General features: G+C 38.2%; 1 protein-coding gene across 1 annotated transcript in view; it reads left to right on the top strand.

Annotated features, from left to right (window-relative positions):
* Positions 1–14,165, top strand: part of LOC139696782 (O-acyltransferase like protein-like) — a 77,123-nt gene that overhangs the window by 50,445 nt on the left and 12,513 nt on the right. The window contains exons 9-10 of the mRNA XM_071595625.1: positions 11,569–11,734; positions 13,887–13,966. Coding sequence (XP_071451726.1) covers positions 11,569–11,734; positions 13,887–13,966 — 246 coding nt within the window. The remainder of the gene's footprint in view (positions 1–11,568; positions 11,735–13,886; positions 13,967–14,165) is intronic.

The following is a 14,165-nucleotide window of genomic DNA, read 5'->3' as shown; positions in this document are numbered from 1 at the left end:
AACTGCTGTCAATATAACAACAATGATGACAAATGTTGGGAAAGTAACGGTGCCATAACGGGGCCGCGGGCGATGCCCCAAGGATATGACACTTGGGTGCAAAGGAGTTTTCATCTTAATCATCCACTTAGAGGAGTGGTGAGAGCAGCAGCACTCATATGTATATAATCTCCGTCATGCTCAATCGTTAATGCATGAAGTCAGCAGGAAACAAAATTATTTTTTTGCAACGATCGACTTTATATTTCCGTCGTATTTCATCTTTTTTTTGTTTCAATACGATATCTTTTTGTGTTTTAGTGGAGGTTAATTCTCTTGCGTATACTGATATTCATGTGAACTAAACACCTAAGTAAATACGAGCACGCTTGGGACACGCCCTAGTGGTCAGTAACGAGAAAGCTAAATGTGCTATGAGCATGCGTGATATTTAGCACGTGATGCTAGTACTTACTTTAGTAAGGGAAACGCACTATGCATGGGAATCGCTGGGGAAATTCGAGCTGCAGGAATATCTGAAGGGCTCCACGGAACAGTTTTCGGCATCCCGGCCAGATTCGACAGCCAGCCCGAACCGTAGACCTTCGCACTTTTCTCAATCGGCTTTTCTTGATTCATTTTAAAATGAGTAAGAGACTACCTAAACTCAAAATCATTGTATTTCAATATTTTAAAGACTGCTATTCGTACAATGGTACAATTTCAGGTGGTAAAAATCATTCATCATGACCGAGATATCCCGGTCACGGCAGATAATTTTTGCACACTGAAATTGTTGCAATGTAATGCACATTTATTGGATGACTCCGTTGAAAGTTACTGCTGCGGCATCTCCTACAGATTTTTATTATTCCTATTCGTGTTTTTCAGCGATTCGTAAATCCGATCCGTCACCAGTCTGTGGAAAAATTAAAAATCTTTCCCGTTGATGTCAAATAAAAATATGTAAAAATGAAAAGTATTGAACCTAGCAGGTATATCTAAATGAGTGAAGATCCCATCCTCGGAAAAGCTTACGGATTAAAGTTGCAATATTTTCAGGCGTCCCTAGGTGGTCATCAAGACACGGAAATTAAAATCACCCGGTAAAAGCCCATACTTCATTTATTTTACCCACCAAAAGTTCGGATGTGCGCCATTAGCAAGGTATCGGGTCAGGTGAGAGCGTTGGTGATGGCAATTCAATCTTTCCAGAAATTTTTCGTGAAAATAAAAATTATATATTGAATTTGACCATGTTTTTTTCTATATTACATGAAAAAGGGATAAATTTAATTGAAAAAATTTGAATTCGTAAATATTCCGACTTTTATCTAGTTTGGTAATTAGCATGTGGGATAGATATTTGCCTTTCTTTACTCATTCATCAATCTGCCATCAGGTTTAAGTAGGTTCAATATTGAGTCTGACGTACCCTATCCGTATTCCTCGCCTTATCCCTAACCCCCACAACTCCAAGACTTAGGACTCCAGCTGAAAACCCACTTGATGCTACACTCTGATAATAGCACACAGTACTGAAAAAATGTCCACACGAATAAACGAAGCGTGGAAATTCACCGAGTGAATTTAATGTATCATGATGATCGCCTAGTTCTGAGGATGATCGCCCAGCCTGAGGATGTTGAGACTTCCGTCGGTAAGCCAATCCTTGAAATAACCTCACACATATTTAAACGTAGACCTGATAGAGTCAATGCTTATTTTATTTTTACACATTATTATTTGTTATTAATGTGAGATGTTTTTGATTTATCCTACGATTGGTACGGATTTGATTTACGAATGGCTGAAAAAACGAATAGAAATCTGAGAAACATTTTAAGATTCAATGATTTAAAGTTTAACTAGTCTCTGAGACATTTTAAAATAAATTTATTAGATTATCAGCAGGCATCATGCCGTATTTGAAATATTGATCGCTTGAACTTTAACTTCTTACCGTTAAATTCATTCGTAATAGAGAAACATAAAATGATGAACAGCTGCTTTTATATCAGGTCTTATGGGAGAGACGATCCGAGAAGAAATTTCATTTTGAATTGTTGGAGCGTAATTTGATCTTGGAAGGAGAAGTTACTTAATTCCATCCCTTATGACGTTGAAGCATGCTGCTTTCGAGGTTTTAAAAATTAGATGGGCTCCCGCAAGATGCCTCACAGCCACGGGACTATAATCTGGTTTTGTACTAATATGCGGCTTGCTGTTTACTACACTGATGCGTATTAGAAACGAGATATTGATTACACCCGGAAGAGTCGATAAAGCGCGCTCTCACTTCCCTCGTGATTATCGGCGGAACGCGGCCGATTTGGCAGTTAAAGATCTCGCGCGATGGACTGTAATTTAGGACACAACGTTCACTATCGTGTGTATGCAGCTGATTAATGTGTTTCCCACGTCATAAGGCTCATAGTGTGGAGGCCTGATACATTTTAAACTGGGTATATTTATCTTAATGCATATCTTTATTATATATACATCTTTATTATAAATATATTATACAGGTACCTGTATATATCTTTATTATATATATGTTTATAATTTATCTTTATACAATATTAGGGACGAAAAATTGTCAAGGGATGTTTCAGTTTCGGTCCCAATGCTTCTAGATAAAAACAATATAATGTGAAAATCAGAATCTTGTCAAAACAGGATAGAGATTTAACTTTAGTCGACTACAAAAATGTTTACACAGGCCTTCGGTACTTAGAGAAACTCATGTTTTAGTATAAATGAAACTTCCCACTTTCTACTCTAAGAGAAAACATATGAAAGCGCGCACAAAAGTATACTGTGTTACCTCAAGTCATTTCTTTCAGGTGGATGAAGGTTTGATCAATGATATGTCAAACCATGCGAGTGGGTAACGAGGGACTCCTTCATAGAATTAATGATTTTCCCCATCGGTGATCAATATTTATGGTGCCCAGTCCACATTTTCTCGCCAGAGAAGTACACATTTACTTTGTGATTGAATTTGAGTTGCACTACCGTAAGGAATACAATTTTAAACCGTCGAGAGCATTTCGTCCCACATGGTTACGGAAAGTCGATCTGTAATGGCCCACCTATAAAATCAGGAGGTCCGCTTCGAACTTATCCCTCTGCGGTGGTGGTCACCCTGTTCATAGAAGCGTCGACATGGGTGTATTTTGTCTTCTGAAATGTCTTGTTTGCTCTGCATGTAAACGACATTAACTCCATAGTCACTAGTAAGATACGTTTATTTTCCGATGGTTTATTGGTGTGGTTTTCACAGATATCCGTAAGCCTGAGGATAAAGTAGCTTTAGCATGTAACCCAAGCTATACAGCATTGGTGCGACACTTGCCAATTAGAATTAAACTAAAAAAATGCGCAGTGATGCATTTTTGGAAAAGAGTAATTCCCTCTCGAACGCCTACTGCATTTGGAACACCGAAATGTAAAGTGTAGACTCGATTACGAGTAAGAATATGGTGCAGTAACATAACTTCCTTTTTTAAAGGGGTTTTGCTTTATAAAAAAGGAAGCTATGTGACCGCACCCTGTACTTAGATGCTACCCTCATTCACTAACTCCCTGGGTAAAACATGTGCGGAATATATGTGGACAAGCTAAGAAATGATTAGGATTTGTTAATAGAGTATTGGGGAAATGTGACGGAAAGGCTACCGAGCAATGTTATCTTTCTCGAGTTAGGCCTCATTTAGAATACGGTAATAGTATATGGAATGAACTTGGATTGATTGCCGAATTGAATCGCGTGCTGCGTAGAGGAGCTAGGCCTGTAAAACGTTGTTATGATAAATTGAGTAACGTATCTAAATTATTACAGGAGCTAGGCTGGGAATCACTCACGGAGCGAAGGTTAAATTAGAGATTAAAGCTCTTGCATTAATTGGAAGTATGTCACATTAGCAATGATGTGGTAATTTGTTGTTAGCCTCGTATTACGGTAGGCGATATCATGCAATAAAGTTAGAGAGATTAATTATAGATTAAAGATGAAATTTTTTCCACGAACGATAAGGGATATAGGATAGGTTCCACGAACGATAAGGGATATACAGAATAACGTTGACCCACCGCGCTCGGAGGGAAAAAGTATTTTGAGTCAAAATTAGTCTGGTCTATTCACCCCCTGCCACGCTTCTTAGCGGTGGCTTGCAGGATACTAAAAAAATACTAAACTTGTTGGAGTAGCGCTACTCATATCAGTATTTCAAATTCTATAATTCAAGCATAGTTCCTCTTTTGAGATGTTTAAAAAAATATGATTTACCTAACTTTTCCTGCGTATGATAAAGTAAAATACGGTAGGAAACCTGAATTCATACGTTTTAGCAATGATTCAGCTTGGAGAATCCAAAGGTACTGTACCTTTATTTTAAACCGAGAACCTTCGATTTATAACTGAACGCTATATCCGTCTATTCTTTCCATTTTCATGGGATCTGATTACCCTTCGTCTTGTAACCCTCTTTGTTTGGTTAAAATGTAGGTATATTTTTTCCTTGCTCGACAATGCCCTCCTTATTGGCTTCATTTCTATTTCTAAAAACCCCATAATTGCGCCTAAACCATCTTGATAATCTTTCCTGAAGTCCTTTTTTATACTCATCCGTATACTTATTCAATCGCTTACAACATTATTATCTGTCCATATGATCTTCAGACCCCGCCTTCAAAAATAAAATCCATACGATGTACATAAATAAAAGAAGTTCGCCGAAGTGGACTCAGAATTATTCTTCTTCTCGTTATTCTGTGTCCTAATGTAAATAAAAAAGGCCAAAAAAGATCTTCAAGAATTTTCTCTCAATTGGTTCCCACCCACTCTAGAACTATGACATAATTTCAACGGTTCGCTTCGCAAGGAAGGATTCCAGGTATTGCGGTATAACTCTTGCACTCAATCGCCCTCTCATGGCTTAGTGTTTCCACGGGGATCGGAGAGCGAAGGCACCCTCGCCATTCTTCTTACCATTTCGCCGCGACGTAACTGCATTTTCCGCTTGCGAAGTGACGTAAAGAGGCCAAGCTCCGTCCTCTTAAGGAGCGGAGGGTCATCTAGTTAGTGTTGGGCCAATCCGAGTGTGGTAGGGGGACATGCTTGCTTTTGTTTCACGAACGCGAGTAGCGAGATGGCACACAATGGCCTAAATTTGGAGATTAAGAAAAAAAGCGAATTTCAAATGGATTCACGAGAAAAATGAAAATTCGTCATTGTATACTCCATGAGAGCGGCTTGCGAAGGTTTTTCGGAACAAGAATGGACTTTTATCGCGCACAATTCCGCTCAATTCGACTCAGCGGTCCAAAATTGTGGGCAACTCATTCGTTAGGCGCTATGAAATGGATTTTTGGTTCAGCACCGGCCAGTTAATATCCATTTTGGCTGCTTACGAGTTGAATTAAATGAAAGGTGAAATTGAATTAGCTGTTAAGCAAAATTCTTAGATTAGTGAATTGTCATTTTTCTCATAAACCAGTTTATATTCAATCACAAATATCACATCTCAAAAAACATTTGTCGAAATTTCCGAAAAACATCTGCTGCTAGGTCTGTCAAAATAATAATCACATTTTTTCCAACAACATACCTTTACTCATCCTCCAGATTTTGATGGCTCTTCCCAATATCTTTGTTTCCCAACTTTATTTCCAGTCTTTAACGATATGCTGGAAACAATTTTTGTTGATAGCTCCTTCAAAATCGTCTGAGCAACTTGAAATGAAAATGTAAATTAAAAGCGCATTGAATGTGTTTAATTACGGTGGAAAACAGGAAAATTACATGGGGCTAGGTCTGAGTGGAGAGAGACCATACTTTCCATATACATTTTCCAGATATTAATATACGCTAGAATTGAGAAACAGAGTTGTGACCGTGTATTAACGTTTTTGATATTGATTTGGCCCTGTAGAATTTTCTGTACTATTGTATTCTCCATTTTTAATTCTGTGTTTGGGAGGACATAATGATACACAATTCGCTGAATATCGAAAAATGATATGACCGTAACTTCCCCATGCAGGAGCTATGAAATCGACTTTTTCTGTGTTGGTGGTGTCGGAAATTTCCACACGGTTTTAAATTTTGCTTTTTTGATCAGAATGATGGTACCAAGTGTAGCTCCATTCATAAGCTTCGAAATTAACTGCTCATCTTCCTGCAACGTCAACCTCAGCTCCGGACAGTTGTGCATGCTAACATTCTGCTGTTCGGGTATGATAAGCCTTTGAATCCACCGCGCACAAACACGTCCTAAGTGTAATTTATTTGCTGCCAATGTGTGAGAGGAACTCAATGAAATTTCCCATATTTCTGATAGCGCTCGAAACGTTATCCGACTATCTCTGCTCTCAATGGCAGAAGTTTGTCAATATTTTCTTCTGTACGGCGAGTGGCTGTAACTGCGGGTCCAACTCATAAAAATCATTATCCTCACTCTTTAAACATTAAAAGCCACGTTCCATATGTTTTATAGGGAAAAGCAGACTCTCCATAAGCCGCCTTATAGCATTAAGTAAGCTTCGACTGGCGATTTGCTCAGGCGAAAGAAAAACTTCAACTCAGCGTCGCATGTTTATGCAGGTGAACTGAATATACTCCAACTTGCAACGGCTGCCGCTGACGCAATATTGAAGTAAAATCTGTAACACTTGGACCGCATACAGATTTAACTAACAATATGACATTAAGTTAAAAATTTTCACCGTAAATTATACCAGTAAAAATTAATGAACTGATTCTATTAAGTGGACTTCATGTAGAACAATTGTCGAAGCTTACATAAACAGTTACATATTTGGTAAGCCCAAAAAGAATATGTCTTAATTCTTTTAAATCTACTTGGTTACTTGAATGTAATAGTTTGTTGCCGGTGAAACTCTGAATTGAATTTCTAAATGTTGTTCATTGTTTAGATAGGTTATTTAGCTATAGCTAGGATATAGGTTATGATAGGTTAGGATAGTTATAGGGGGCTATTTGAAGGTTCAAACGATTGTTTTTATTATAAATTGCTTGGTTGGAGTTAAGCAGCCGAAAGTAGAGCTACGAGATGAACCATCAATCAAATATAGAACACAAAAAATCATTAAATATTGAATCGCTGCCCTCAGGACAAAGGTCGGTTTGTTGGGTGATTTTAGATTCCAACTGGTGATATATTACCTCGTCGAGTTCAAATGTAGCGCCAATTTATTTCCCTCTAGCGCTCACGTTTCGGAAGGTCACGGTCAAAACAATAAATCGCATGTACTATTCTCAGGTGTACTTGTCCAGACATATTCGCATGACTGACATGTTCGATTGGCTCGCGGTAATTTTCACGGTTATTGTGTGAGTTTTGTCATTGTTACTCTATTTGCCTGAAATGACAACGAAAATTGAAAATCAAGCAGCGTACGAAGTACGTTTTGCTGTCCGCTTTTTTAATGCCCCAAAAAGTTTATCCAAGTAAAATCCACCGTCGAATTACCGCAGTTTATCTTGATGTGGTGATTGATGAAATATCAGTAACGCGTTGGTCTCGGACGTTTAATTTTGGGAAAGGAAATGACGTCCGGGCGTTCATCACTCCCGTGCGTCATTTGGTCATCCCGTTTCTACATCACGGAAGAGCTCTCAAGCCACATTTCATCAAGCGTGACCGTCGAATGAAAATTGATGAACTCCATGAATGCTACCCAAGATTTGCGATTACTGCTGCTTAGAGTTGGTACGGGACAACTAGATAACTAGGAACACTTGACTGTCGGATGGCGCATGGATTGGCGCATCTTTCACGCAACATGAATGCATCAGAGCGGGAGGGCAGGGCGCGATGAAAAGAAACCTCAAGTTGGAAGCGAAGCTTTCGCGGCAAGAAAAGATTCTCCCTCGGTTTGGCGGCAATATCTCCATCGCTATTGTGTTGAGGACATCCCGCGCCCTGAACCGTATAAACGCGAATTCTCTTGATGCTTCCCAGGCAAGTTGAATCACGTGATCGTCGATCGCATTTCACTTGCTTCATACGTTCCGCTGCGTTTTCTCCCAAAATTTTCGCAATGCGATAGGTATCATGCTCATGTAGAAATTAAAAAAAAAACCCTCCCTAAAAATTTCACATAAAAATATTGGGGTGGACTTCCGGGATCCGTCGTGGGTTTTTACTTGTGGAAAAAAACAAGTGTGGGAATCAATGGGTCATGAGAATAATTTCGCCGAAAGTATGCCATCAAGAGAAATTCGCGGTAATAAGAGGCTGTTTGTGGGTGCAAAGTCACTAGTTGCAAAGACAAAGAGCTTTTCATTGTCTGGGACAAAAATAGACTCGCTGAAGAGGAAAAATGGACTAATCTTGGCAGTGGGTGATTGGTTGAAATTTAATATTCGTTTTAGATCTCTGTAAGATTAATGTATGGGGCAGATGTAACTCTAATATAGCTCTTAATTTCTGCAATTGATTTTATTTCTTCAAAAAGATTACGCGCTGAATGACTGAAATTTTGGTTCATATGCTAATTTATTTCCCACTATAATTATAAAGTATTTACTCTAATTAAAGTGGGATCGGGTTGTGTGGATTGGAATGGGGTAAAGCCTAATGTGCTGGTTTCCTAATTCGTGGACCCGAGTTCGAATCCCGGAGGTGACAGGATTTTTCAGGGACATCTCGATCACGATTTTTCAGTCACGTCTTGAAGAGCACTCTAAATGGAGTATGCCGTCCGTCAGGGTCAGGTCTCTTCTTTGGAGTAGGCAAATGACGACGCCGGGTTTCTCTCCACCTCTCTCTACCATTGTTACCTGAAAATCCTACCTCTATGAAGTTTTCTGTCTTTATAAACGGCGAGGAGATTTCTTAAAACGTCAGTTTGCGGTTTGCCTCTTTTGCATAATTTTTAGATAGATTTGATATTATATACTTCCAATAAATTATAAATTACTTATATATTATATATAAACAAATTATTAATATTAATTTATAAATTATAAATTCGTAGCAGGCATATAACAGTGGTTGTTAAAATATTAAGCCTCGCCTTCGATAATAATTAATGATATCGTTAATCCTCGGCGAGTTTTCACCGTTTATTGGGTTCAAAAGATTTCTGTTGCGTTGGAATGGTGACATGAACCATGAGAAAAAGTATATTTTACGTAGAGTTCGTTATGAGGAAGTGGAAGGCGGGGGGCGTGTTCGTCCCTTTTTATTATACTCTTCGTGGACGTATTTTCATTGATCTTAATATAAAACACAAATCTGGAAATTAATTTTTTGCATTAATAGGGTAAAAATAGACCAAGTAACATAGTCCAAGTCCTATTTGGGCACACTTTTCTGGAAATTTTTGACAGCGAAAAAAATCGATATTTTGGAAAAAAAAAAGGTTTTTTCACTCCCTCTTGGCTGCACATGTTTCACTCATCATTTAGATTTTAATTCATTCACTTCAATGATGAGAGATGTTTAGGCTGTCGCATTCTATCTCCAGCTATTATTTTATTACTAATAACCGTACATAATGATTTATTCAGACAGCTGAGCTGACGCTTCGTACATTGTAAATAGCAATGAAAAACTCAATGGTTTCGCATTATTTATTTAAGAGGTAACTTTAAAAGTGAATTAGTTCGTTTTTTCACACTCGGTATTCATCATGCCTGGAAAAAACAAATCATATTTGTCCAAAGTTTCTGCAAAATCGCGTGCCTACAGACGGTGTTCGTAATGAAGAAACTACCTATGTCCATAAAAAGGCCTACAATACACACACGAATAAAATTTAGTTACAGCTGTACAGATATATATATATATATATATATATATACTATAAACTTTATATATGTACTACTCTATACTATATATATATACTTTTTCACTGTGGCTATATATATATATATATATATATATATATATATATATAATGGGCTGACACAATATAACACAAATAGAAAAGAATGGACACATTTAAAAGAACACTCACACGGTAAATTGTTCGAGCTTTCGGCCCTCTCAGAGGCCTTCTTCAAGAGAGACTTGACAGCCCATTATTGTGCCGCTCGTGTGAGTTTTTCCGTACAATCGTTATATATATATTATATATATATATATATATATATATATATATATATATATACTACCTTGATCAAAAATTTCCCGGAATTTATTCAGAAAATTAAAAATACAAGTTTATTCATCTAAATCTATATTGTCCCCTTCAAAGTAATCCCCATCGACTGCAACACACTTATGCCAGCGCTTGATCCAATCCTCGAAACATTTTTTATATTCGGTTTTCGGTATGTCCATCAGTGCTTCCTGCGATTTTTCCATTACTTCCTCTCGGCTGCTAAAACGCGTTCCCCGTAATGGTTTTTTAACTCGATTGAACAGAAAGAAGTCACAGGGAGCCAAATCAGGTGAATTCGGTGGCTGTTGGATGGTATTTGTTGCATTTTTCGTCAAAAAATTACGAATAATGATAGCACTGTGCGACGGTGCGTTATCATGGTGCAAAATCCACGAGTTTTCTGCCCACGTTTCTGGTCTCTTTCGGCGAATTGCTTCACGCAAACGTCTCATAACGCCCAAATAATACTCTTTGTTTACTGTCTGGCCTTCTGGCAAAAATTCATGATGCACTACACCGTTGTAATCCATGAAAACCGTCAGCATTGCCTTCTTTTTTGACTGAAAACGACGTGGTTTTTTTGGTCTCGGCTCATTTGGTGAACGCCATTCACTTGCCTGATGTCTGGATTGCGTGTCGTACTCATAAACCCACGTCTCGTCTCCAGTAATGATCCTTTTGATGAATGTGTGATCGGATTCAGCCTCGCAAATCATGTCTTTTGCGACGTCAACACGGTCTCTTTTTTGCATGAAATTGAGGTCTTTTGCTGCTACACGACGGAAACCCAAATCATTAACCACAATGTCTTGGGCGGATCCATAGGCAATGTTCAAGTCCTCCGCTATTTCTCTGATGGTTAATTTGCGGTTATTGACCAACATTTCTTTTACTTTATCAATTTTTTCACCGACTTTCGATGTCGATGGTCTGCCACTGCGTTCATCATCTTCGATTGACTCACGACCACTTCTGAACCGCTCGTGCCACTGGTAAACGACCGTTTTTTTTAGAGAATCGTTGCCGAAACACTTTTCCAACATTTCCAACGTCCGTGCGCCACTAAATCCGTTTTTTACGCAAAATTTAATACAAGTTCGTTGTTGCAAATTTAAATCCATTTCTGCAATTGTAAAAAATCGCCAACACACACAGAGATAGATGTACTCTTGGCTACGTAACTTTTGCAAATGTCAAGTTATGACACTAAGATTTAAAGGGAATATCAACAACAGATGTACCAATTTAACAAAAAAAACAGAACTCAAATCGGAACGATGGGAGCGCCACACGGTGGTTATTCCGGGAACTTTTTGATCAAGGTAGTATATATATATGGCCACAGTGAAAAAGTGAGCTCCCACAATTCGCTGGTTCATTGCTCATGTCTGACCACATGGTTACCGATGTGTGCGAGTGATTGAATTGCACCGTTCTTCTCTTATTCCCCAGGCTGACCCCGACCTATCTCGTCGCCATCGGAATGGTGGAGGTCACGGCCCGCTGGCTCATGGACGGGTCTGTCTTCCCTCCCCCGACCCTCGACCATGAACTTTGCCCCAAATACTGGTGGAGGAACATCCTTTACATCAACACTTTTTATCCCGTAGATCAAATGGTAAGTACAACTACGGAGAGAGTAAATTGTAATGGGTTTAAAGCTGATTTTTTAACGTTGCCTCGATGATTTTTTTTCTTCATCCCCTTCTAAAAATGGGAAATCTTCCGTTATCCTTCGCGAAGTTGAATTGGCTTTTTTAAATTTATGTTGGCTTTCAATCCTGGTAAGTTAAAATAATAAGGCTTAATTTTAACTCCAATTTAGAAATTCCAATCAAAAGCAGTTTGCAGCCATACATTTATTATCTAGCTCTTTCATTATGAAAGTGACTATCCCATGGTCAGGGTCCATATCCAGGGCCAGGGCGACCCGAGGCCCCATGTTCTATTCCTGGTTTCTTCTCTGAGCATTCTCAAATTTAACCAACCCATCTGATTTTTCGGGTACCATAATTCCCTGGGAAAACACATACGGGGGAATAGAAATTGGCTTCCTTGCTCTGATGTGTGGCTTTCACACGCCATTTGCGAGTCGATTCACAGTAATCAACCCGAGGATTCGTTACTATAGGTGGGCACTTTTATTATTAACCTTAGAGGAACAGTTTGGCGCCACCTTTGTTGTATTTTTGCAATAACAGATCCCAATTCCCTGGAAAAGGAACGAAACTGTCTTCGGAAGAATACGGGGAACGACGGGGTAACGAAAGACCTAAAGTAGGTAAAATAAAACACCATGGAAGACAAAGGCTGAGCCTCTTAAACCATTTCTTTACTCAGTGTATAATTTATAAGTACAATCAGATGAGAATCCACATTTCCTATCTTTTTCTTAAGTCGCGTGTTGCTAATGAGTTTTTTCTCTTCATTTGTGCACAGACTATGAAGGTGTTAATTTTTCTTACAACTCACTTTCTTTGTTCTCTAAGGGATAGATCAATAAGGATTACAAGTTATATCCTATTGAGGGAGAGATTTTTATCTTTTTACAAAGAACTACTTTGATTAACTTTTCTTCTTCAACTTACGAACATTCTTTCATTTTTTTCGTCCCGTGACCATAATCAGATCGTTCAAGAATTCGCTCCCACATTCTCTTCTTGACGCAATTACTCAACAGAATTACGTTGAGTTATAACTTTCTCTGAATTTTGATATCCTCGCATGCACGCAAAATCTTAAGCTATTTTTCAAACGAGTATGATGGATTTCTTCTCATGGCTACTTTCCCTGCGCCTTTCCATGTATTTTATGATTGGATGCATACAATTTTTCCCAATTATATTTCGGTCGCGTAATAATTTAATATTCTGAGTTATAATATTTAGCCCTAAAAAGGCAACACAGAATCACGCGGGAAATTCTTTGACGAAAGTTATTCCTTACAGAATGCTCTCTGATTTTACTTTTACGTCTTGAAAATATGGGGAAAATCATCTTTATTCAACCTATCATAAATTGGTATCATAAATATACATACCGCTCTTAGTATGTCCATGCAGTGGCTGCTAGGGAAATTTTCGAATGCAGCATAATGCTAAAGCCCCCCCAAGGGATGAATTAATTCTCCATTTTTGACAGAATTGTCTAAAAAGTAACGTCGTGATGGACGGCAAAAGACTTTCATTAGAAAAAGTCATTTCATGAATTTACTAGTTGCCGGAAAAAACCGTGAGTGGAAAAAGACTCGGCACTCTCCAGTCGGTTAGCGACCTGGTCGCCTGGTGTAATAGGTTCCCATCGCATTAAAGACTATGGTCAAGGCCACCCTCTCTTATTCCTGTCCATAAACTACGCGACTTCTTTCTTTGGGATATCGTGAAAGAAAAACCGTTTCAAGGGGAACCCAAAACGATTAACATACAGCTTAACTGATCACGATATTCTATGGGTTTTTCCAAGTACACCAGTTCCTGCGAGTGAAAATAGACGTCATAATGATGCAATATTCAGGAAATAGCGCCATACCGAAAAAATGTACCTTAATTCACTATTCAATTAGAAATTTACTTATCATGAGAGTATTTCATCCTAATAAACATCCTATTTAAGATACCGAAACAAGTATTTCGCGCGTTGCTTCATTAAACATACCTGATTGTAATAGGGCATATATGAATGCAATGTGCTCTCATGAATTCTTCCCCTTATTGATATTTTTTTGAAATTTCTTTCATGTTTCCTTAGAATATTCATTGATTTTTTTCCAGTGCATGGTATGGAGTTGGTACCTCGCAGATGACAGCCAATTCTACACTCTCGGGGTATTACTTCTTCTTCTGTCGACCAGGTAATTTAAATTTGCCTCCTATGACTGTTTTGTTTGTGAAAATGATTTTGCTTTCAAAGATAATGTTTATAAAAAGCCAATTGTGACCCCTATATAATGCTTCATATAAATTCATGGAAAATCATGGTATAACTTGATAATTTATGATATTCAAGTTGAATTATATTATCACTGGCAAAATTGCCATTCGAACAAATAT

This window comes from Hetaerina americana, unplaced genomic scaffold (genome assembly GCF_022747635.1).
Source record: "Hetaerina americana unplaced genomic scaffold, ioHetAmer1.1.p SCAF_1, whole genome shotgun sequence".
Classification (NCBI taxonomy): domain Eukaryota; kingdom Metazoa; phylum Arthropoda; class Insecta; order Odonata; family Calopterygidae; genus Hetaerina; species Hetaerina americana.
The sequence above is the reverse complement of the archived record's forward strand: the minus strand, read 5'-3'. Positions and strand labels throughout refer to the sequence as shown.